The sequence below is a fragment of the Drosophila takahashii genome, chromosome 3R, assembly GCF_030179915.1.
Source record: "Drosophila takahashii strain IR98-3 E-12201 chromosome 3R, DtakHiC1v2, whole genome shotgun sequence".
NCBI classification, from domain to species: Eukaryota; Metazoa; Arthropoda; class Insecta; order Diptera; family Drosophilidae; genus Drosophila; species Drosophila takahashii.
In genome coordinates, this window is record NC_091681.1 from 28,712,285 (window position 1) to 28,739,074 (window position 26,790).

At 40.4% G+C, this 26,790-nt stretch overlaps 1 protein-coding gene across 1 annotated transcript; it reads right to left on the minus strand.

Annotated features, from left to right (window-relative positions):
- Positions 1–9,110: 9,110 nt before the first annotated feature.
- LOC108061068 (EF-hand domain-containing protein D2 homolog) lies at positions 9,111–10,500 on the minus strand. The gene has a single exon (XM_017147080.3). It carries the CDS (start codon positions 10,364–10,366, stop codon positions 9,281–9,283), a length of 1,086 nt encoding a protein of 361 aa, XP_017002569.2. The 5' UTR covers positions 10,367–10,500; the 3' UTR covers positions 9,111–9,280.
- Positions 10,501–26,790: the final 16,290 nt, after the last annotated feature.

Genomic DNA, 26,790 nt, shown 5'->3' on the forward strand with positions numbered 1-26,790 from the left:
TTTTTAATAACAAAAAGTAAAATTTTAATCTGTATTTAACTTTTTTTTTGAGTAAACTACTATTTTTTTGTAGTGGCTATTTTTCTCTGTACTCACAAGTACACTGCGAGTATTATTTCTTTGCATTCCCTTTTTGAAGGGGCGTGTTTGTCGGCTGGCTGAGTAAATCTTCAATGTTGTTGCACAGGCGATAAGAAAAGATAAATGGGGCTTTAATGCAAAATAAATTAAGCACTTGTCGTGTATATTACGGGTGGGGCGCCAACTGCTTCTGCGTGGCATGCCAGGAATGACATTTGATTATCAGGCGGTTGCAGGGCGACTGCCGCGCGACTTCGACGCGACTTTAACCGCGTGCGCGTTAAATAAATCAATGCCACCGCTGACATCCACATTTGCTGTGCGAGTGTGGGCATTCGAGGGCTTGGGAATGGCATAATCCTGCCACCAGCTGCGCCTTAATTAAACTCGGCGCAGGCGATGGCATTCCAGTAGTTTAAGGTGCTTCCTTACCCCAAAAGGTGGGCTCGTCGCCAAAAGTCGACGATAAATTAAAAAGAAACGCATTCCATTCAGCTAAAGTTCTAGGGGAAGCAATGCTATGAACAAAATAAGTATTCCATTCCACAAATTCCTGAAATCTTTATAAAATATATTTATTTTTTTTGAAAAAAATATATATTTTTAATAATTTAATTTAATAATTTATATGCTAACTAAATATCTTTTCCAATTCGTTTGACAAATAGTTTTTGATTGCATTAATGAAAACCCCTTTACTACTTCATCAATTTAACGAGAAATCACACGCGATAGCCTCTTTCACATTTAGGATTACTTTTTCAGTTACATCGGCTCCATTCCAAGGTTACATATTTTCACCAGTTGATTGCCGACCGTCCGACAGTTTGTTTGTCTCTGGTGCTTGGGGCCTGCCTACCTGCCGCATGTGTGTAAATACAGAATTTTCTTTTCATTAAAATAAATGAATTGCCCACACATGCCATGGGGTTTTTTTCTCGCTGCCATTCGCTTCAATCGAGTTTTGTGCATGCATATTAAATGGCTGGTGTGACTGTTTTATTGGTTTATGCTTTCCAAGCAGGCCCAAACCCCAAAACGACGGTTGTGGCTGGAGGAAAAGGGCGGTAAGCTTGCGTGTTGTCAAGTGATTAGCAGCAACTACAGCAGGACCAAGTGGGTGATCCTTATCTAAGCCATTTAAGAGCAGACATCCAGGCGTCTGGAAAGCCATAAAGCCTTGGACGCAATTAGCGGCTGTCTGGGAAGTTAGGCCGAAATCCAGACGGATTTAGCATAATACGCTTTTTTCCATTTCCCCATGATGGAACTTCAATTTCCACTTGACGCTGCATAATTAATGGCTAAAATTAATATTTTCAAACCTTGATACTTTCGCCTAGTTTGCTGGTTAATTCGTTTTGTTGTTTTAGCTATAATTACACAGAGGATGGTTTTTGTCATATGCAATAAATTAATTAAATTGTTCATTTCCGCTGTGTAATTAAATGGCGACCGGCAAAAAACATGCCAGAAAAAATAGAGTTTGAATGTAATTTTCAATTCAATATTAAATTAAAATGACAAGCAATAAGAACTCATTACGACAAATGTGTTACTTTCGGGGCGGAAATAAATGGCTTCACAGCAAGTGTTTTAAAATCAAATTAAGGGTTTAGTGCGGAAGATACCTATTATAAGATATAGTTAGACAAAAAAAAATTCTTTATAGTTTATGATTTATTTAATATATGAATTCTTCTATGGAAATCTTTTGTTTTAATAGTAGGTAATTATTTTTAGTTTTATGTAATATTATTTTCGATGTAAGTCGATAAACTTCTTAAAATACATTAAAACGGATCACATGACCTTATCTCATATGCATAAATTCCCTTTTTTTCGGAGATCTGTTCAAAGTATTTGCATTCAAATTGATTAATTTGCATAGCCTAGTTGCGGTTACAAAAGTTATATGGCGATGCCGTCAGCTACGCAACGTAATATATATATTTAGTCAATTAAATTTGCCGCAATTGTTGGATATTAAACAGACATTATTTCGCATACTGGAGGGTGAAGCGAATTAATTGCATGTCAAACAACAATTGATGGGAATTCGAGTCGATTGGGGGCCCATCGGAGTCTTGTGTGAAATGTGCTCTTGTTTTGGGGATAACAAGGGAATACACTATACGATATTGTCCCATCCTGTTGTGTTTCCATCACCATGCTGGGGTTTTCCCCCGATTTCCCCCATTTTGCTCCTATTTGTCTGGCTGCCCTGCTGCTTAGGACAACCTCAATTACATGCGCAAATAAACTGCAACAAACATTTGCCTAGAACTCATCACTCGAGTGTCCACAGCCCACCTGGTTATCCCCCTCCCCCTTGCCCACCCACTCCATCACCGCATTTTCCTTTTCTTTCATAGCTGCGTTTGTGGGCGGTGTGGTATTAGAATTTCTATGCAAATGTCCTTGTCACATTTGGGAAATTTATTTGAAAATACACGATGGCGTCCTCAAGTGCGGCGTGTGTGTTTGCGAGTCCTACAACATCACGCATAATAAGCAACCAGAAATGGAGTTGTGATGTGTTACCAAAAACGCTTTCTCTTTCAGCTGTATCCAGTGCGGAATCAAATTTATGACAGCGTTTGCAGCACAGAAATCTTTTTTACCCTCGCCTATCAGTTCTTAATATCAGTTTCATGTTTATTTAATGGGTTTTCCTTGTTTTTCGGTATGAATTTTGTTAGCAATGTAAAGGGAATTTACTTATTTTTTATAAGTTTAATTATAACACCCAAGTTCCGCAATAAAAAATGTACAGAGAAAGGTTTTTTATATTTATAAAAAATAGAGAACCCTTAGTTTTAAACAGCGAAGTATTTCCAAATAGCTTCTTACAATTTTCTTTTCGGAACTCGTTCTCGTACAATTTGGTTTCTGTGATTTGCATGCGAATTTGGCTGAAAGGCAAAGCCGCCGTTCCGTCAAAAAACCGAACTTGTAAAGGAAATTGTGCCACACACATACACACACGAGTGCTGGGTTCCATTTATGACACACACACAAGTGCATTTTGACCTTCTTAATGTGCATAATTTCGGGGTTTGTCGGGTTTGTTGCGCCTAATTGCAAGCATGCAACATGGCGTACAACTGGGCATCGATTGCATGCCCCGTAAATCTTTCCAAGTCCCCGGGTATTTTTCGGCCGGGATTCGGCATTACTTCGCCCTTTGGATTTGTGTGGAGAATGGCGGAGAGGAGGCAGCGCTGGGCATTAATTTCATATTATCAGTGACCCAGCGGCTATAAAACGCTAGACCCAAACGGAACTTATGGCCTGTTGTGGCAGCACAGAAAGTAATCTCAGAAGAATCCCCTTTCGGGCTGCTTTTTACCTGGTACGAGAATCAAATACTAGGTTTTTTAAAAATTCAGAAAAGATATTTACAAATATTGAAATGGAAAAATTGCATGTAAATTATAAAGTATTGATTTGAATTCCCAAATTAAATTATGCTGCATTTAAACTATTGCCATAACTATTGTGGATTTTTATATTAGCTAGTAAATATGTAATTTAATAAATATAATTAAGTTAATTAATTAATAATTCCTATTTTGTAATTAAGCTTTGATGTAAGATTACCCCTAAACTAGTATACCCACCTAATCTGCTAGTGCCTGGTAACAAAAAGAAACAAGAAAGAAATGGGTAAAGTCTAGCGTTCTTTTGGGGCCTCAATTTAATGGCAAAAAACAGCGCCGGACTCGAATTTGAGCTAAGGCCAAAAGCAAGTACGAGAGCATTACCTTCTGCTCCGTGTTTTCCACCTTGTCTTTTCCTCGGTTTTCCTGGCTAGGGAAACTTTTACTAGCGCGCATTTTCAATGAGCTCACGTGCTTACTCTCTCTTTCTGTTTCCCTGCCCTGTGCGGACACAATTTCACACCGAAATGATTTCCAAAGAGCTCCGAGCGCCGGCACACTAGGCCTTTCACCTGGTCTACTGGAAATTTGAACGCTGAAAGATGCAAATTTACTATGCTCCAAAGTCGAAATAAATATTAGAGTGCAATAGAGCGGGCGGTCTCGAAGAAGGTGCTCTTGGCCTGGTCAGCTCCGACTTTTCTTTGCCCACTTTCCTGGAAATTAACGTTTGCACTGGGCTTATGGCCTGGATCGTTTCGGGGCCATAAAACTTGTTCATTCATAAATCATGCACAAAATTATTATCATTATGGAACTCGCCTTTCACTATCATCAGATAGAATGGGGGCAAAAAAGAGCTTTTGGGGTAAAGGGTTAAGCGCGTCAGGCAAAGATTTTCTTTCTACTCCGCCCATTTTTTCTCCATTTCTCCATTTTTTTAGCCCTGTCCCAACGTTGACTTTCGTTTTTTCAATTTTTCAACATCAAGCTTGGTTGGGTTCTATGTATGACAAAAGAAAAATGAATGTTGCATAGATGGGCGGCGTGGAGATTTCCATTATCCCTATACTCCCTGAATATTTTCTCTTTTTTATATATTTTATCGTGACATTTGAAAGCTGGCTGGCAACTTTGATAATTTTACACTTAATTTCATTTATGTTTTCAGCTTTCCCTGAACAACCTGATCCCTTATCATCGCCCACATCTGGGTTAAAGTTCGGCTAAGCGATGCATTTCAATCTTGGGCAAGTTCCCTGCCCTTTTTTCTCGGCAGCTTTGGCGTATAACAAGTTTATTTCGTTATTGATATGCAGCCGGGAGTTTTTGTTTTTTCTGCGGAGCACCAAAGGGTAAAGCGGATCTGAGGTTGTTGGCTCAAGGAGTACTCTTTGTTCAAGTAAATATGGCTTTCAGCAACATCCTGCCTTACAGTCAGCTGAAGGACTTTAATTTTTGTCTGAGAAATAAATCGGATGGTATTTATTTAATTTTTTTTGGTCTGCTCCAAACTTTATAGTGCAAATTAGAAATTAAACCAACTGCAATCCATTATTCCATCCAGAAATCGAATCAAATAATATCCAATGGATTTGGTGCAATAACGAAGTGGCTCAATCCCCATCAAATTCGATGCCCCGCAAAGTCAGTTAAGAAACTTTGATACGCGCATATTATTCAGTGAACTGAAGGCCGAACCCCACTTAATTCCCGCTCGCATTTCAACGGCAATACGAATAGCAACTGCAGCTGAAGTTTTTGCCTGTGTCGAGTGCATAAATCTTGCAGTGTGCGCGAATTACTTAGGGCAAAAACAGGCGAGGAAAACTTTTAGCGGAGAACAAGGAACTAAGTCACGCCTACTCGAGAAGCTGCCAATGTTTTCGATATACGTACTACTTAAGCTACACATACTATAGATATACATTCACCACCCCCAACCCAATCCCCATCCTTCCTTCCTGAGTATGCAAAATAGCAACAAGCGCATTGTGAACACGGAAATTGAATCGAAAAGCTGCTCCCGCCGCCTCAGCCGGGTTCTTGCGGCAGTTTGCCGGAGCTCCGAGCCAACAAAAATACTCTTGCCATAAAGTTAAGAAAAACATCAACTAGGCAAATGTAAAGAGTGGCTGGGGGAAAACTTTGCACAGGATCTGGGGTGCTGGGGAATGCCAGGCTATTGGTTTTTACTGCCCGACGAATTGAGATTCGCCTTCTTTTTCCACACTTTTACAAGTCTGAACGAATCTTTTTGCTTCAGTTTTAAACGCTAATGAAAATATTGTTCACGAAACTGCATTCAAAATGTTACATCTCTTCTTAAGAGCAAAAATTAAATATAATATAAAAAAAAATTTAATCTATAGAAAAACTAATTATCAATATACAAAAATTCTGATAACATTTTTTTTTGTCGAAATTTAACTAAACAAATACACTTTTCTACTATGTTTAAAAAGTTTATTCACGTTGAAAACCATTTAATAAATATTGTCTTTCCGAAATAACTGGGCTTGAGTGCCAGATATCCTATATCGTGTAATAATCAACAGAAAATGAAATACTTGCCATTTTTTCACATTGCAATTTTATTTGAATCGATCTGCCATTTTTCTAGCCTCTCCGAGTGAAAAGCAATATTTTGAATATTTGGCCTAAACTATTCGAGCAACAATTTCATGTTTTCTCTTTCAGCAGTTGTTATTTTGCAACTAGTAGTTTCCATTTTGTACTCGAAAGCATAGTTGCAGCCTCAAAGCTCAAACCCCTCAATTTCAACTCCAATTTTCATTCAACATTCTTCTTGCGGAAATTTCGCTGCTGGCAGCTCAATCTTTTGCCATAGCCACAAAACACCAATTTGTTTATTTTCAATTGTTTTTTATTTTCATTTCGCTACATTTGCATTTCTTTTTTTATCGATTCGTAGAGGGAATTTCGGAACCGAAATATTAGCTTGTACTGATAACGGATAGTCTTCCTTCCTTCACACATGTCACAAATTAAAATTATTAATATACATTTTTATTTAAATCTAATCTTAAGAAAATTTGTATTTGTTAATTACACAGCCACAAGGTAGAAAGCCTGTTCCCAATAAGTTAGACCACTTTTGACTTCATCATTGACCTGATCTTAAGCTTCAAAATAAAAAGGACGTTTTACTTTCAGAGCTCACGCACATGGGGGAATAAGATGCGAAAATGGTTTCTGTTTCGGTTCCCGTGGGATTATTCAGGAGACAACTGGTGAAAAGGGTTACAAATAGAGAGTGGAAAAATATTATTTTGGAGTTCGTTACACACAAAGAACAATTTTATGCAGAAAATTTCGTATTCATTTTTTTAAATCCAATAAAAGATCAAAATAAAATTGTTTTAAAACATTATAAAATATATCTATTTATTTCTGTGTACTGGACACAGGATCACCAGAATTTTAAACGAGTTCAGTAAACGAGTTGTTTCGGCAAAAATGCTGACATGAGTTTTTGGCCAAAAATTTATATTTTTTTGTGTTTTTGTTTTGCCCAATCATCCCTTAAACATCCTATCCCCAGAGATCTGCGCTGTGTATCTCGGCTCCTGTCAATTATTAACGGAGGACGAAGATCCTACGCAGCTGCCAGAAATTATTACATCAACTAATTGCAATTGGCAGTGAGTGAGTGGGGGTGAGGTGGCTTTATGCTTTCGGGATGGAAGTATTCTCGGGGCAGAAAAAGTTGAGCGCAAATGAGGCAAAAACCGTGGCATACTTTTCGGCGCCCAGCCTCTCATCCGCGCGTGTTTGTGTTGGTTTGTTTGCAAACGCTTAAAGGCAAGGCAAACCATGTCAATGACATCTGACACGTGACCCTTTTCCCTTTTCACATCCTCCACACACACGCACACCCACACGGAGGGCCTCACGCACACACTTTCGCCGGCAGCCATAAAGCAATAACCATAAACATTTTGTCAGGGCATCCAGAAGTTGTCCCTCTTTGTTGCAGTGCAGCTTGAGTCAAGAAGGGTATGCCAGGCTATAGTTAAAAGAGCCATTCAAGCAAATATGGATCTTAATCCAACTTTAATCTTTTTACATACATTTCAGATTGCAAATTACATTTTCGGAATTTACTAGTTTTCATGTACATTAAGTAATTGCCAGAAGAGCAATAAAATTTATATTCTAAATCAAGAACCATTAAATTTTAAATACTTCTAAATGTAGTAAATGCAAAAATAATTTATAAGAGGTATCATTTTGTTCAGAAATGACAGTACTCTTCTTCTACCCCAAAGCTAGTTTTTTCGGGGATCGTTCCAACGTGATTAGATGCGATTGTGCGCGCAATTGAGCGAAATTGATGGCAATGCTATTAAAAGGTATGGCCGTGCCTTCGCCATAGACCACGCCCCCTGCCTACCACCCGTCGTCCTTCGAACCTGCGAGGACCCCTGCTTTTCCGCTAAACGCTGCATTGGTTTCACTTACGACGTCACCATCATCGCTGCCATCGCCGTCGTCGTTCATAATTAATTTTCTACTGAATTTACTTTCATGGCATTTTGGCTGGCTGAGAGTGGAGCATTGTGGGAAAAGTCCTACCGCTTTTCCACCCGCTTTCCCATTTCCCAAACCCAATCCCCTCCCCCGCTGTGGGCACATGAAAGTTGTTTCAGCTGCGGCATTTATTTTAATTTGAAAACTATTTCCCCATGCCTTCCGTCGCCTTCCTGCTTATGCTCATTATTTTCGCATGACTTTAGTTGGATTTTTATTACACAATTTTCCGCGATATTGCGTATACGTCCGACGCTTTCGTTTTAATTTGTATATGGCGTGTGGCCAGTAACTGGCTACTGGCTGGGACTCGATTCGGGGGCTGCCCCCAAATCCAAATCAGTTATAAATATTAGCACACAGCCCCCTAATGGCAGCATAATTGTGTGGCGTGCCAGGTTTTTTGGCGAGGCCAACTTTTTGATATCCTGTGGCCCGCGGGGTATGCAAATACATATCGAAATAGCCGGCGCAGTTAAGAGCGCAAATTATTTGCACGAAAATATTTTTGTGCCCCGAAGACTGGAGGCCGCCGGGTAACTTCCGGAAAAGTCGCAGTCGCCCGACTTTCCACTTGCCACTTGGCGTGTGTGGCGCACATTTTGCTCCCCAGGGAGTCGTTGCCCCAGCCAATTTCCAACTGCCAGTGGTGGCATTTTTTTCTTTTTTTCTTTGAATGTCCAGGAAATGAAGAATTGGTGGGCAGTAAGGGAACCTACGGAAACTGAACTGATAAAAACGATTTGCTTTATTCAATGTGACAATTTATTTGCACTCTTCTAGTAATTTTTTTTTTAGTTTTATAGAGCTTTTCCAAAAGTTCTAAACAAAACTAAAATCATTTTAGTTTTAACAAAAATTTCACAACAAAATAAATAAATGGAAGCTGTTTAATATTTTTATTTATTTACGTTCGGTGGGTAAGAGTATAGTTTAGCCAGAAAATAGCTGAATGATCATCACCACTGAAGACATAAGAAAAAGAAAATAAAATGGAAAAAAGCCTCCCCCGCGAGAAGTGGGAGTATCTAAAGTGGAGGTATGGTATTTCTGCAGCCCGGCAATTACCTTTGATTGGTCACTTAGGCAGCGTTTGCGTTTCTGTATCGCGTTTTATTGGCAAATGATTTATGGGAAGTTATAGAGTAGATACAAGGTCAGTGTGGCGATAGAACGGGGAATTTTCTAGAAATTCAACTTGAAATTTTGGACACAACACACTCGAGTCAGGATTGAAGGGTGCGGATAGGAGGACGAGTTAATCATTGATCGCTTTCGAGCTTTTTGAAAACAGCAGCGGCGGATTTGAATTGCTCCCTTTTGGAGGCGGCTTTCTGGGAGATTGGGGAATTGTTCAACGCGGTTTTGGTCACCGGTTGATCTGAATTGAGGGCCAGGGGTTCCGTTTGCAGGGCTATTTTGGCCTCGAAAAATCGCCTAGCCCCACTTACGCCCACTTGAGATACGTCAACCGCTTCACTTCTGGCCAATCGCTGCTTTTCGCGATCCTGCAGACACCATTTCCTCAACTCCAGGCGTTTCATCAGTGTTCCCTGAATAAGTAGTGCCTGGCAGAAGTTAAGCTGACCTTCGTGATTCCCCACCACATGGGTCATGACCTTTTTGACTGCCAAATGCGTTTGTGGCATATCCAGTTTCTCCAGGAATCTCTTGAGTTCGCCCAGACATATATACCCATCCAGGTCTTCATCCACCTGCATGAAGCAGGAAAAAGAGGAATCTACTTCGGTGCGATTGAACCAGGCAGAGAAACGTTGGTAAACCTCATCCAAACTCAGTTCGCAGTCGCAATCGCTGCCTTCGGGCGTGAGGCTCAGTAATCTTTTCTCCATTACGACGCTCACGGAGGAGTTATTATCCCCAATCCCCTGCTCTTGATCTATATGGCGATTTTGACTGGGATCCGTTAGGGAATCGATGTCGACGCCACTATCCAAACTCAAGGTGGATGCGTTGCGTATCTCCCTGCTGAGAATCGATTTCCGGATGTATTTGAAGGAGCAACAGGAAGTGAAGGAAGACCCGGAAGACAGCTCGTCCTCCTCCTCCTTCTCTATAAGGCAGATATCCTTAAACGCAAATTCATTGGACTCTTCTTTCGACTCCTCTGGCAGTTCCGAAACTTTATCCGCCGCCTCGGCTGCCTCGAAATTGTCTTCAGTATCCTCTGGAATATTGAGCGAGCTTATTATTTCCTCACAAACCTCAACCTCCACCCGCTTTTCCAGCACTATTTTCCGATCGTCTCGGAGTAAAGAAGCCTGACTTTCGTTCGACCTTGCTGCTGGGGTTTCGAACTGGCCCCTGACGCCGACTGCCTCTGACATAATGCGCAGTTGCAGTTATTTCACAAAGTTTGAAAGTGCAATAATAAATTACCAAAATATGTAGAAAATTAAAAAGATAGAATGCTTGTATGTTTTTGGTTCCCTATGTTTTTCTTACAATTTCTGAACTGATTGTTACATATTTTAATGACAGTTAAGTCAGCCAAGTAGCTTGCTTTTAATACTTACAAAATATTTAAGTGCCGTTAAAGTTTTTTTTTTTCAATTTAATGACCTGCATGTGTGGAAATCTCCTATAACTTTTTGTACCCCATGTATGCATAATAGTTACCGAGGTTGTTTGTTCATTAAACTGATTGAATGCCTTTGGTAAGCCCCTTCCCCACTTGAGGACTCCCATTTTTTTACGGTCTGGGCCCCAGACCACTTCAGATTAATGGCTAAGGACGAAATTTCGGCACGTCTTTTCGGTGCGGGCCCTGTTAACATGCCATGGCCATAAACAGTTAATTAAGCTTTTATTGGTTACTCTTTTTGTTTGGCTTTCGGACTGGCTGACCGGCTGACTGGCTGACATTTCACGTTTTATTTGTCAAACAAGCGGCCAAAAAAGTGACGACCATAAACGGTGACCCAAGTCGCCTTGGTTGCGGCTATATCCGCCATATAGCCCCTGATCCACCTCCGACTTTCGCAGAGGCCATTCGCCGTGTTCTCCCCGTTTTTTGCCTGACTTATTTATTCACTCATTTCGTGTGCAAAAATATTTGGTGATAACGAGCTGGCAGCCCACGGCTACTTGTCATGTTTAAACCACATTTATTTGCCGCTGCCTTTGTGGCCCGGCGACAATAAAAAAGTGTACGTATTACGTATATACGTACGAACATTTTTTGTTTCTCCGTTCCTTTATTTATTTGACTGTGTTTTTTTTAGGTGGGTTTGCCAAACAAGAAGAACGAGCGGCGAGAAATGTCAGCAAAAAGTTGCGGGTTTCGGCATTTAATTTACATAGCAAAGTTTTCCTTATTTCGAGAATGCTGATTATAAAATTTGCCGGCAAAGTGGGACTTGCGAAACTGCCTGGCAACTGGGTTAAGCCAAGGCATCGACGCCCAGGGAAAACGCCAAAAAACGAACAGTTTTTAATGCAAATAGAGTGCTGGAAAATTCGAGGAAGGCAGCTGGCTGGCAAAAATGTGCAGATCTTTAATATCTGATTAATATTCAAAGGGGCCAGCAATAGGAAAAACTTTATATGTCTACCTTGTGATAATATTGAACATATTTGCAGGATAAAAACTAATACAAAGTCCCAGATCCATTATCTTGTGGGAGATTTCCGTTTCGGGAATACCTCCCACCTGAAAAACGCCTGCTTTCGGGCAGGAGAAACTTTTGGCTTGGCCCAAAAGTGTCAAAACAACTGGCTCGGAGTCTGCTCCGCCCAGAAGAAAGTGTAAGTTGTTGATTTTCTAAGCCAGTGCAAACGAAGGCGGGACGTAAAGAAGCATCCTTGGAAGAGGGAACACCCACAAGAGCAGCTCTGCTCCCTTGGCCAATGGCCAAAGTCATTTTTTGCCAGTGGATTTCGACTTTCGGGCAGTTCATAAAAACTGCAAGTGAAATTGAAATGCAGGCTGGCGCATAAATTGCAGCCCGGCAGCCGTGTAACATTTGGGGAAAACAAATAAAATGGCCGACTGCCCGGTCGATCATAATTAATGATTGGCACCGGGAACTTTTCTCTCCATAATAAATCTCAATATAACTCAAGTGACTGTTACAGTCTAAGCTTTGACATTTGATGGAAGGGTTGGTCATCCACTGTTTTTTAAGACTCTTGCAGCAATCGTTTGTCAAAGAAGGTCCAGCTTAAAGCCAAAAACACTTGGCCCCGGTCCAGCTTTTACTCCCAAAAGAAGAAAAAATTGTATATATATATGTGTAAGCCCGCATACAAATATATATTTGCTTTTTCCCTTTCTTTAGTCTGGAAGGCCAAATTGATTGCTTGAAAAATTTCAGCCTCATTCCCGGTCATCTTCAGTCATTCGTAGCCGAGGAGCCCTTGCCTTTTTTTGCCCATTTACTTTTTTGGTCGTTTGGGATTTCACTTAATTGAAACCTTAAATGTTTTTACATTGCGTTTGCCTACAGCGCGAAAGGAAGCCGCAGTCCAAACACGCGGGCGAGCGCAGAGATAGTGGATGTAAAGGATCCCGGATCCGTGGAGTTAAAAAGTTTCACTTTTTTGCCAGGGCCCACAAGCACACATGGGCAAAAAACCCACACACTTACAAGGCCAAAGTCAATCAATCAAATTGGCATTCAGTGTTTGCCGGACTTCGGTTAGTTGATCAGTATTTTTAAGAGATTTCTCAGTTGACTCTTGACCTTTGAAAGGGAATATGTTTGTGATAAAATTATTTTACTCAAGATATTTATATTTTTTTCAGTTTTTAAAATATATAAAAAGATATAAATAAAGTCTTTTGGCTAATTATGTAAAAGTAATGTCTGCGATTTATTATTTCTGTTCCTTCTCATGTTCCTGTTCCCCAAGTTCTTTGACCTTTCGCCCGCAATTAAAGTGATCCCCTAAAATGTATAAAAAATTAAGGGTGTATACCTAATTTTGCTTCTCTAGTATATATTTGAATGGCCATTAAAGTCATAATTTCACATTAAATGCAGACGTGACTGCGGCAAAGGGCAAACCCACGAAATGTCCCAACAGGCGCCACATGAATCCAATTGAGGCGACCATGATGTCTTGGCGGCAGTTTTTTCGTTTTCCCCGGTTCCAGTTTTCCCGCCAGGCAGGACAAACATTAATAAGTCAATTGATGTTTGGTTAACCCACCGCGGCGGCAGGATGAGGGGGGTCGATGTTAGCCAGGCGGGCAGTTCGTCACTCGAGTGGCGGTGGCTCCCTGGCGACGACATGCGTGTGCTCACATTTATCCCAACGGGAGCTGGGACTAATTGCAATTTATGTACGCAATAAAACATTCGCCAAACGGCTGCCATTCGTTACGCCGATGGTTATAAATTTATGAATAAAACAAATTCGACGATGGGCCCGTGGCTTTATTAATCAAGCGGCTGCCAGGACAGCGGCCCCCTGGTGACCTGGAGTCAATTGGAGTCAATGCTCAAATAATCACCGTTCCACCGGAACACAGAAACGGAAAAAAAGAAAGCGAAGTGGCATAAGTGAATGCCTTGATTGGGTGAGCCGGAATTTGATTTAACGCGCGGAATCAGGGCATAACGACTATTAAAAAATGTACTACTGCATTACACAAGGATCCGGCGGCGAACACAAAATTTAACTGCCGCAGTCGTTACGCTCGAGGCATTAAAAGTAATCTGCTTAGCATTTTGCGGGAAATTATTCGACCAGTCGAAACAGGTGGCCAAAGGATACTGGGTGGAAAGGATTTTGCTGGTGAACTCTGGATGTTCTTCTGAACAATAATAAAAATGTTCTGACTTCTTCTATGTTTTGCTAATCTAAATTTACAGAGATTGAGATATAAATATATATTTCTAAAAATTAAGATTTTTTTTGGCTATTATCAGAAAGTGAGCGCTTTGCGAAAACTCAAGTACCCAATTTTAAAGTCTGCAGCAAATTTAGCAGCAACCAGCGATAGAGATAGATGGCCAGATAAAAGAAGGAAGTGGATCCTGGGAAGCTGCTTTTGGGTTCTTCTCCAGTTGAAGTGATTGCTGTGCACAATTCGCGCTAAAAGCTTTCACTTGCCAATTGCCGATGAAAACAAATGTGCCGCAGTCCGCAGTCGCCTCTTTTTCTATCTTCACCTACTGCCTACTCAACCGGTTTGGATTGGCAGATGATTCTGTTTTTGCAGTTGTTTTGGCCAACAGAAACCCAAGTTGGCCAGCCGCATCGAGCTGGAGAAATTGAAATGGAAAAGAGACTGAACAGTAAATACTCTAAATAAATCGCAAGTTTTAAGTTCAAATGGAAACGGTGAAAATTAATTTTTAATTTAAAAATAGGATGCAACAGCCCAATAAGAGTTTGCTAAATATTTGCAAAAGTATTGAAAAACAATGTTTTTAATGATATTTTTTTTTAAGTTATATTTTCCAATGACATTTAGAATATTTTTTGTGCAATTCTGTATGTCATTTCTCACTACGATTCTTAGATATTGGCACTTAATTTTGAGGGCTCCATCCAATCGAGTTCAAAATACGAAAGACCCTGGAAAAATTAACTAGGAAAACAAAGCACTCAGTGCTGCTCAATGGGGTTTTGCTATCAGGACTGAGCTAATTGAAAACTACTTTCCAGTCCAGAGTGTGTACATAGACATATCACCCCACCCAATCACACCCAGAAAAGACAGATGGAAAGCAACAGCAGACAGTGCTGCCAGCAGCCAATTTTAAAACTCGACAGATCAGCCACAAAAAAGATGTGTAAAGAAAAAACAACGTACCTACCTTTTTATGTTATTGTTGTAAAACTTATTTAATATAAAATATATTTCAGCGGCTTAATAATCTTAATAATATCAATAACTTGATCACTTGGCACATGAGCCATACAATAAGAAAACGTACTTAATGACCAGCACTGTTGACACCAACAATGAGGAACGGAAAGCCGAACATTACTCATACGCAACGGTGGTCATGGCTCACCAATACACCCTTTTGTTGTTTCTGTGGGCCAGAGGTTGTTGGAGCTGGGCACGTCTAAGCATTTTCCATTTTTTCCTGCCTATTTATGCCGGTGCATGGTATCTGGTTTGTAAGTGTACTGAAAAAAAAAGATAAATCAAAATAGATTCTATTTTTTTTAATTAAAAAGAATAATTTAAAAATTGTATGTGCTTCTAACATTAATAAATGTAAATGTACACATATAAGCATAAGCTTTATTTTCATACGTGTTTTTAAATTCAGAAAATTCTCAAATTAAGATACAGTGGGTTTAAATCCTCCTATTACATTTTCACTTCCCTAACAACGCAATTTAGTTCTTATTTGTTATCTTTTCCCTCTGTGTGCCTTGAATATATTTATTTTTCAAGTTTTCCCACACTGGCTTCGTACGTGATGCGGCATGCGAAATGTGAGGCGAAAGCCGGAGGGGCGGGGAGTATTTGGGTCAGAATTAGGCGTGGTCTTCCACCATCTTCCGCTTATTGCGGCTGTTTGCTGAACTCGTTGAACCCTCCGCCAGGTGCCAATCACCCGCCATTCACCCGTTAATAGCAACAAATGGCAACACCTGCAAATGCACTTCATCAGGCGCCGAGAACTTAAGTGCATTCTCGAATGTTTCCGTTTCTTTTCCGCTGCTGAGGGTGTTCCGTATAAATGGAAAATTCTGACTTTTTGCTGCATTCAATCTCCACGCCCCGCTCTGATTTAGAATTAATAAAGGCAGCGCACTTCCCCCTTATTTTATTATTTCTTTCTACCTTTTTGCTGTTTGCATTGTCTTGGCCAACACACACATGCAAATGGGAAGCTGTATATAAATGTGTTGCATACATTTCAGCGCCAAGATTTATGCACAAGCAACTCCGGATAGCTGCTGCATACGGGTAAGTTCATGCTGCTGTCTTTTTAGGTTTTACGTTTATGCAAAGTGCAACGACTACTGCCTCCATCTCCCTCACTCTCCTTCCTGCTTTGCATTCCCTATTCCTATTCCCCTCTCGCTTTTTGCATAAAACTTTAGCTGCTGTTGTTTTTGTTTTTATGCGGCATTTGTGTCAAGTACACGACGCAGATTAAAGGCTACAGCCCGGGAAGATGGCAAAGGGTACAGACACTCGCACACAGTCACACACGGCGAAAGTAGGATTGTGCACAGAGAGAAAAACGTTATTGTTATTTAAAGTTTTACATTTAAGTTTAAGAAAAAAATTATTTGAAAGCAAACGTAAACTTTATTGTGTTATAAACATTTTTCTTCTCCTAAATAAACCGAAATATTTTTTATATTATTAAATATTATATAAATGAATAATTAATTCAATAAAATAATATCATTTTACTATTAGATACAATTTAAAAAATTTAGATTTAAGTAATTTTATCGATACTAATATTTTAGTGAGGCCTATAATTTTTTTTCCCAGTGTGGAATGCGAAGCAGCAGCCGAGCAGCTCGGTGGGGTGAGATAAATGGCCAGGCAACGCAGCACAAATCGAAAGGAATTGCAATTTAATGGCATAACCTGTGCCAGTAGCCAGTCGCCCAGTATTCCACTCGCTCGTGTGTGTTTACTGCTTTCTGTATGTGTATGTGTTACTGTCCCATATGTTTGCCGGTTGCCTTCTGATTGGATAATGTAATGGAATTACGTAATTCGGGATCGCTTTAAGATTATGAGAGCTATCCGGTTGAGAGCCTGAAAGCCTTTCATAAAAGTGACGTTTACTTTGCCGTACCGTTAATATACGCATTACGGGAAACCATTTTATAGCGATATGTGCCGTTACTTAAGTTCGAAGCGTGGGACTAGACATTTATATCATGATGAGAAAGGGCTATTAAGAAAAATGATAAGATTGCTTTAGGTAGAGTGAAGTGTCACAACTTTCTGGATCTACAAAAATATATATTTTTAAAACCTTATTATTTTACATTTCAAATTATTTGTAGAACAAAGTAAAAAAATTATAAAAATATTTCCACCTCGATTTTACTCCAATTCGAAATGATAAATTACGATGCAATCCCTTCGGTTTCCAGAAAGTCTCGTAATTTAAATGTTTGACCAACTCTTAACGCATTACGCAGTGCTGACTCAGACTCCGGACTTTTGCCAATCAAAAGTGCATAACTGTGTATGTCAGCCAGCCGGGAAAAGAAAAAAATGTGAGGCAAAGGCAAACTGTGGCCAAAGTAAACGGAATCGGGCAGAAAAGCACCCAGCAGTGTGTGCAATTTTACAGTAAATTGCAATAAGGTGTAAAGTCAAGTTGTTCTTTTTCTCTTTTCCCGTTGCACACTGGCGAAAAGGAGACTTCCACTGATGCTTAACCCACGTGGCGTTCCCCCACCTCCTCCTCCCACCGCTCCCCTTAACCCTTGTCAGCCCGTTCGAGTTGCCTTGCACATTGTTGCACACAGCGAGGCGTTTCCTTTGAGCACAGCCCTCTGTCAGCCGGCACTCAGTCGTAACCCTTTGAGTGGGCGTGGCAGTGGGTAATGGAGATGGGGGGAGGGGGTTTGGGGAGACAAGAGTAATGGGCCAGCATGCAGGTAAATAATATTCTTATAAAAAAGATATGTGTACGTGTGCAATGCATATTGTGCCACAGATGGTGTCAAAAAAATAATATTTCGTGACTATAAAGCGTTTGAGTTATTGGAATATGGGAATTTCGGATCGCAAGCGACAGTAAGCCTTTAAGAAGTTAAGCTATCAGAATACCAAGATTCCTCGGCGATCATAAAATAACAATTAAATTAACTTAAAAGAATATTATATTTAAAATATAATACAAAGGATAACATTTAAAGAATTATTACTTCATTAAAAACTTAAATATTACTTAAACTATCATAAACAATTTACTACGATTTCGAATAGATTTCAATAAAGCCGAATTATTCTGACCGCTGCTGTAGGGGAAGATAAAAATGAAATGCAGGAAAAGCATTTTTAGCAAGCTTCGGATGACACTGGCCACCCAAGCCAACTCCCGCTTTACTTTCTCCGTCCCTTTCTCTTTCGTTTGTCCCCCTCTCTCTTTTCCACTATCGCTGTCTCTTTCGCGTGGTTTCTATGTGTGCCATTTATCACGACGACTTTAGAGTCGCTGTCCCAGGAGCATTGTCTTTCCCAGTGACACAGTTCATAATTAAATTCAAATACTTGTACCATTTTCACGCGCTTATGACACACAATTTATGAATGAGCGCCTGAATACAAAGCATCCCTGGTTCTCCCGGCTTCCGAATTTCCCCCTTCCCCCCGTTTTCCGGCATTTTCCCAGGCATCTTGAGCCCCATTTTGGCCACCTGCTGGTCGAGGGCCTAGCTCTGCGGGCGTTTAAAATTAATAACGTCTCCTCTTATGGAAAATATCTTAGGTTGGCTCTGGTAGCCTTCCCACCTCTTCATTACGGCATTGTGTCAGAGGTATTTGCTTTGGATTTGTCAGCTGGCAGTCGCCTGTGCTTGATCGGTTCTCCGAACTGTCTAAATGCAGCTGAATTCAAGTTGGCAGCCAAGGTTTCCACCGGAAAACTTTAAGTTTTTCTGTTGCACTGCAATTTTATCAGAGCTTTCCATTATGTTTTCATTTTTTTGCCACCTTTCACGCACATTTGACACAAGTCACGCGTAGTTTTTAATTAAAAAACTTTTACGTGCAATTATTTTTACCTCACCAGCACACTCACACTTCCACATCGGTACGCACACATAAATATTTTCCATTGAATTGCGATATGTGTTTTTGTATTTATTTTTATTGCAGCACTGCACCTTCTTTGGGCGAATAATTTACAATATTGCGTAAACGCTGTGTTGGCCGAGGCACCTTGAATGTCAACAGAATGTCACCGAGTTGAGCCTGTTTCTGCTGGAAAATTGGGTGTAAGTGAAAGCACAAACAACTTTTGCAAAGAGCAAAACACTCGAGCAAGAAAAAAGGGGCAAAAAACCTGAACCTGAATAGAGCAGTGGAAAAAAGACTCCTCCAGCAATCGTCGAGAGATCTCTTCCATCCTCCGCTCTTTGCATGTTGAGTGATGGACACTGGGGCCGAATGGACTGAATCATCTGATTCATTGATTAAACGCAGAGCGGTTCCGTTTTTTCGTTTGGGCCAGCGTCCTGTTGGGCCCTTAATATAATAACTACAAATTTAGATTTTTAAAGGTATTAAAGGATTATTTTCTGTTCAAACAATATAGGATATTTTAAATATACATTTTTAAGGCTTCGTTTTAGTGCAATCGATGTACGCAAGATTAAAATAAATCATTCATTTTTACTGGATATTTATTTAAATTTTTGAAAGAGTGTAACATATTTTGTTTCATCACAAAACCCAAGTTAGCCTGTCATCGATGGCTCTTTTTGGCCATCTCTCCCTCTGTTTTATTATTATTGTTCTGCTCGGCGTGTTATTTAGCTTTCGCTTTCCCGATTCGCTTTCGCTTTTGCTCTTGAGTCATATTTCATTCGGCCTACATGGTCACGGTAACAAGGTTTATTATTATTTGCTTGCCCTCCCCTTCTATTTTCGAAATTTTTTTGGCTGTTGCTAATTTTAAACATCATTGGTTTTGCTGATTTATTGAAATGTTCGGCGATAAGTTATGAACCCGCACCGAAGTTTGTATTTAAATTGAAACACGTAAATTTATAGATTTGATTACGATAAATCAACAGCAGGCAAACAAAAAACCCACGATCTGCTGCCTCCATGCAGGGAATATTTTCATAATTTCGAATTATTTTTCACCGCCTTTATTGCATTAATTAGCATTAAATATTGGATATGACAGAGAGTAAGACTAATAACAATTTAATTATGAGAAAGGAACAATAACAGACCTGCTTGTTTGCAATTTGAACATGTTTTTTACTGCTGTTTACACGATTTTGTCTCATTATGCAATTCGACTTCGCATTGTTTTGCATTTAACAAATGTATTGAAACAATGATATTTAATTAAATAGTGATGCCGAGTTTATTTGCTTTGTTTTTTGTTAATTATATATGGAAACATTTAATTTTGTACTTTAATTTTATTGTACAAAAGGTATCATAATAAATTAAGAGAATTTCTTATAAGCTAGTTAAAAAATTTAAAATATTTTTAGATCCAACTAATTTGTTTTACTTTAATTTAGTGGAAACATTAAAAGGATTAATGGATTTATTTAATGGAGTATGCAAATATTAGGCTTAATATAATGTTTTTGGAATATAGACCGAAAATGTGAGCATTGCCATATTTTGGTCACAATAAATAAGCTTTTTCAACATTCTATAGAATTTCCACTTGGATTATCTGGCATGGCAAAATAGAGGAGAAATTTAATATGGACACCACTTAAAAATCTTATACATTTTTGTTTGTCTTCTATATCAGTGTGTCATCCAGAATCCACGTGAAATCTGGAGCTTTACACGTCCGCCAGCCCTTTAAGCCTGTCTCCATTTTCCTTTCTGGGCATTTTCCCGAGGGAAACTGGCAGCATCAGCCATGACAGCTTCGGGGGAGTGCAACTAGGAAATCAAAATGTGCATATGAAAGTAATTTCCACACTTAATAGGATACGGAAACTCGTTCTGGCTATATACGTTTTACGATATCCCCTTTTTTATGCCATTGACTATCCCGGCCATGCATACATTTGCATCTTCACGGGAAGAGGGTGGCAAAAAAGAGGCGACCGGGGCTTTTCGTCATTGAATGCATGACCTCGTCAGTCGGTGGAAATTCGCCGCCCACTTTTCCCGTGAATGTTTCCGTTCAAGTTTCCGTTTGGCATCCGTTACCGTACCGAATAGCCGTGTATATATAGTTACCGGTGGCATTTCAGCCGGAGGCGTGACAGGTGGGTAGCCTGCCAGCCCGGGAAACTGAGCGGCCGAAACAGCTCCTCATATGTCTGCTGTCAAATTTGGAAATTATTCTACTTACTCGGCTTACAAGTGGAGCATGAACCGTACGCATTCTGCAGGTGAGGCAGTGGCAGCTGCAGCTCCCGGATCCCGTTGCAAATGCATCTCGTAGATACTGCTGCCGCGAATCCAGGAGATACTGTTACAGATGGTCTGCCATAAACTTATTGTGGCAACGGCAAAACCGAATTGCAGCAGCTGCTTCATTTCATTCCCATTGCCAGACAGCCAGCTTCGTTCGCATCATTGATTTGCCGCTGCCACGCCCCACGAGCTGCTCAATTCGTCTCAGTCCTCAAACCCATGAACCCACCTCCTCCTCCTCCTCCATCATTTCTCGTCCTTCTCATCCTGCGATCGATGCTGGCAATTTCGTGTGGGGCTTGGTGCAATTTCACTTGCCATTGTCATGGCCATAAAAAACGGAGCGAGGAAGCTGCTTTGAACGCTCTGATTGACCATTGAAATTGCACGTCAGCTTGCAAAGGGAGTGACAGGACGTGGGGGCGGGGATCGTTGCACGTGGCGGATGAGTAATGTGTGCGACATGCCTGGCAATAAGTGGGTTGATTCACGATATGCCGGAAAGGGCACAAAATTAATTAGAGCTTCTCTAAGAATAAATAACACAGTTTGTTGCTCCTCCAAAGTAAAGTAAAATTTACCAATTAGAAAATATTCTAGTAGAATTTGGCAAAAATGGGTAAATAATTTCTGGAATAAATATAAAGTTCTAAAACCGCCCCTACGACACATTTTGCATTTGTGATGCCAGTCTGACAGGAAACTCCAAATATTTGCATGCCCAACCAACGCGAGTGAGTTCAAAATGAAATTGATAGCGGGGAAAGTGTGAAAACCCTTGCTAGTTATATGCCAACAGCATGAAAAATTAAGCTTGCCTTAAGTGTGCCCCAGAGTCGAGTTCGCCTACTTGCCGTTCATCTTGTTGCGTTCGAGATTTCGCAGACAATAGTGCGGAGATTTACATACAGTACATGTACACTGCATAAGAAGTATTTCCTTGGAGCACGTGTGCTTGGCTGTAATAAGCAGGAGACTTGGGGAGTTGGCTCCTCAAACAAGAGCAAGACCAAGTGCCAGACTAACAATAAAGTCAGGCGCTCGAACGCCAAATCAGACCCCCGAGTGCAGCGCGCCAGCAAATTATGTTTATCTGGCGAAGGGAAAAGGGGTGTGGAAAAGGGCTTTCCCCCCTTACAGATGGCAGATGGAAATCTTCCTCTTGACGTCATTTAGTTTCGCATATATGGCTGAAATGTGTCACAACTGCGACGCATTAGCTTGCCGGAGAAAATGGGGAAATTCTCTCACTCTCACCGAATTTTCCCCCTGCGACGCACAAATAAATATTTATACAACACACTTGGACCAGACAAACAAGCGAGCGAGCGAGTGAGCAAGTGCAAACAGAGATGGATGTAGTTAAATAGCTCAAGTCCCCGTGAAGCGAACGAGTACTGTACTCACCTGTGCAGCGCGAATTATGCGAGATATATCAGGCGTCGAGTGTTGACGCAGCCGAGTTAATGAGCCAGTCAACTGGCTGACTGACTGACTGACTGGCAGCAAAGGGTTGTCGTTGAAGGCCAGCGATGAAAGGGCACTTCTATATCTCAGATCTGAGGAATTAGAGTCTTGAGTCTCGCTAAAGAACTGCTTTCAATGGCCCGGGCCTCATTAGGTTCATAGATTCACTGATAAAAATTATAATTACTTCGTAGACTAGAATACTTTTTATAGTATATATATTTTTTGGTTTATAAAATATTGCTTTTTATTTGTAACTTTATTTTTTTCATATTAGGTTCCTTTATGCTATCTTTAAACATTCTGGTAAGCGAAAGTTTGTAACTGATGTGTGAAGCTGCTTCCCAGCTTCCATTTGAGGTGCAGGTGCAGCTTGGCCTTCACGCCAGAGCGCACACTCGAATTGATTCAAATGTTTATCCAAGTGTTTTGCTAATTCCGTAAATCCATCTAACGTTTTTTGGTTCATCGAAGCGTGCACCTTTGGCCAAGATAAGAACTGGCAAATGTTAATATATTGTGCATACGCAGTCTGTACACCGGGCAATGCCCATCTGCAGATGCCTGCCGATTGCTTTGTTTGCCTTCGACGAAACTGCAAGGCTGGAATTAAATACACTTGGCATAATCGCCGACATGAGACCCAGACACACACAAACATTTACCCAAGACTGATGGATTGTGTCTGTTGGGCATTGGAAAACTCGTTCGTGTTTGCCTAAGGCAAACTGTCTCCGCATTTCAATCTCTAGCTTCTCCGTTTGTCTGTTTGTCCGCATCTTAATCACTTATTTGTTTTCGATTCATTTGCAAAGAATGAAACTGTCAGGTAGCTCGATTTTAATTAGTTTGATTTTCCGTTTCCGTGAGTGCGTGCTCAGATCTCTGTCCATTTCCTTTATCACATTCTTTGCGTTTTTGCAAATTTTATTTTACGTGTGCCAAAAATAACCATAGGTCCCACCCGAGCTCAAAAATAGCTCCCCAAAGTGCTGTCTTCCAGGATTTTTTTTTCTATTTTCAGCGCATCCTTATTTCTGTGGGGTGTTCATATGAATAAAACAGTGCAATATTATAAGTGATTACCATTTTGTGTAGGGGGTGTAGTGGGGTAGCCAAGATTAAGTTGAGGGGGGTTTTCGGTACAAATTTTGTGTAGAATACTTTTTCATTCCATGTTTTCCATAGGATTTCACCCAAGAGGTTGTGACCATATTTATTATTAATTACAATGTTAAACTAACCATATTTCATATTCACATAAACTATAAATAAAATATTAAAACAGTTGATTTAAATATGATAAATATTTTTAGACGCAAAAAAGGAGCGTCAAACTATTGCAGTAGATAGCTCAATGCAAAGTTAATTACTGCTCCCAAATTAAGACTTCTCCAGAGCTCTTTGAGAAACCTTTGTGGTTCGTTTCGGAACTAATTTGTACCAGTACAAATTGAATCCCCTGCCACAGTTGGTCGACCTGGAGACTAGAAACAAAGCGCTTATCACGCCGCATTGAGCACACTCCTCTGTATTTCGCGATGTGTTCGTGGAAAACTCCGTATGTTGGTCCTAACGCCTTGGCCTTGCCTCTTGTTGCATATGCTTAATGTGTGTGTGAATTCGCATCACGTTCGGCAAAATGGCAAAACGTGTAGCCTGGCAAAAGGAAATTGGAATTCGATGTCTTTAAAAACTGCTTTTTTACCAAAAACAGAGCGAAAGTGGGGAGGATAGCACCTTCGCAGTAACTGCAGTCTTGAAAAGTCGAGGGAAGTAGCTTAAAGTAATGAATATTTAATACGGGCGAGAAACAAAGCTTTTCCGTTTTCCTTTCTCATTTGCTCGGCAACCGCAGGGACTTTCTTCTCTCACTTTTCACTCATTGCGGAAAATTGGTTTTAAATTGATTTACCATAAGCGGAGAAACGAGCAAGATCCCAAAACCACACACGTCAATTCTCGACGACTGTCCCTTTTCCCCCATTGACTGTCTCTCACTCTCTCTCTTTCGCTCTAATCTGTATGCCCATCAGGAAATTAGAGAAAATCGTTTTGCCATTGCAGTTGATTTCATGTTTAAGCAGTTTCACTTCAATTACGAGTAGTACATTTTATATGCAGAGTGTTGCCTGTTTATGGCAATTGCGTGAGGATGCGCGGACGTGTTGCCGCTTAATTGCAGCAGGAACTAGCAACTTGCGACCAGCAACCTGCAACGTGCCACGAGCAACATGCAGCAGCCCACGGTCGTCGGCAATTAGAAGAAGTCAGTTAAGAATTCGAGGGACACAGCAGGACTATCAGAGGAAAATGAGAAAAAAACATGAGTCGACCACACGACATTTAACAACTGACAGTGCACCTCAACTGTCCCCCTCTCTCTCTCTGTCTCCCTCTTTCTCCCTTCTCCCTCTCTGTCTGTCGCTGACTTGCCCTTTTATTTCATTGCACAAAATTGCTTTTGCCGCATTGCCAACAATTGTTAATGTCATTCTAACTGCTGACAGCCCACAGACCCCATCACTCACGAATACACAGGGGAAAACAATTATTACTTTGTTTAGTAACAAGTTTTAACTCAATAAAATTACTAAGAATATGCACTTATCTAGCCTTAACCTAAGGTTATAAGATATTTCTTGTTGAAACTTGGCTGTATATTGAATAATATTTTCCTCAGTGCAGTTCCGCATGTGAGTCGCCATCATTAAAACTTTAACAGTTTCATGGTGGCAGCAGGCTATGCTGACACTTTGGCTGCGCTTTTGTTGCCACACCCCCTAACACCCTGCCCTCCGCCCATGCATATGGTATGCGAAGCAGGACAAACAAAAAAACATAACAAGCAACAACTCAAAATGCAATTTTCCAGCTCTTGTCCCTGGGCTTTCACTTTTATACTCCTGTCCCTAACTGACGGACAACAAAATGTAACAAATTAAAATGCGAAAAAAAACCATGAGTTCCATAGTGGTCCAAAAAACACAGCTGCAAGGCCAAAGGTATATATTTTTCTAATTAATTGCTGCTTTTTATTGATAACGTATTCAGCAAATTTAATTAAATTGCTTTGTCGCTTTTTTTGCTCCTAACGTGATTACTAGTATCTGTAATGCTTGCACATCACCGAATATTGTGCATATTTGTAGGTTAATCTGCAGTTTAGACTCTAATGGAAAGGAATGAATTTGATGCCAAGAGAAAATTACATTTACCCAATGTAAATTAGTAGGAATAAAGCTGCATTGATTTTAGTTACAGCAGGAGATACCAACATTGCAGGCTTGTTTTGGCTTTATTTAGATCAAATTCTCTCTTAAATTACCTTTAATGGAATTCCCTTTGATTCAGGGGATAATACAATTTTTGTAAGCCATCCGAAGATTTTCTGTACAAATATTCAGCCTGGTCCTAAATGGCTAAACGCAAGAGCCCATTTGTTTAATTTTGATACCCATTAACGAAAATTCACTAATTAATTATAAATGAATGCCATGGGTGTGGCTTCCCTTCCCGTATTCTTACTTACTTCTCCTTTTGGTAAATTTCATATAATCGAATTACTTATATAACCGCAGCAATGCTAGGTCGCTGCTGCTCCTTCGACGACACCACTAAGCGGCTTACGGCTAAGAGAAGTCGGGGAATTTCTTTGCCCGGCGCCAAAGCTCGGTGTGTGACATTTGCCTTTGGTCGCTGGGGCGTATACGTAACATTTTGTTACTTTTTATAAATTACCCATACGCCTGCTGCTGTGCGAGTGGGTTTTTTATATATATTTTCTCTTTTTCCTTGGTTTTTTGGAGGCAAAGTGAAGTGGCAGGGCTTTAGAGTCAAAGCCGCTTAATGCTCGCATAAAAAATGGCGACGACAACGAATGGCGAACGGGCGAGAAAAGAGAGAGAGCCCTCGAAACTTGATAAAATGTAAAATTATCGCACATTCATTGTTATTGTTTTCGTTCTTCCCCATACAATGCGATATATTTCCTCCCTTTTTCCCTCAGTTTTCTCCTGGCTAAGTAAGCCAACTCAAACACGCAGCTAAACACACGAAATCAAACTTGAAGAATTACGTTGATTTGCCTTAAGGAATCCCCTCCGCCAGGAAGTGCGTCAACGGAAATTTTTTGCAGCACACGCAATGCAGGCTATTAGGGGGCGGGCAACGGGCGACAGTGGGCGTGGCACGCCAGTTAGATTTTACTGTATTTTATTTTCGTTTTATTTTCATTTGCCCGAGTATGCCGATTTCTCCTTT

What these genes read in the sequence shown, in the direction of transcription:
- LOC108061068 (XM_017147080.3), bottom strand. Translation starts at nt 10,366, where the DNA reads ATGTCAGAGGCAGTCGGCGTCAGGGGCCAGTTCGAAACCCCAGCAGCA.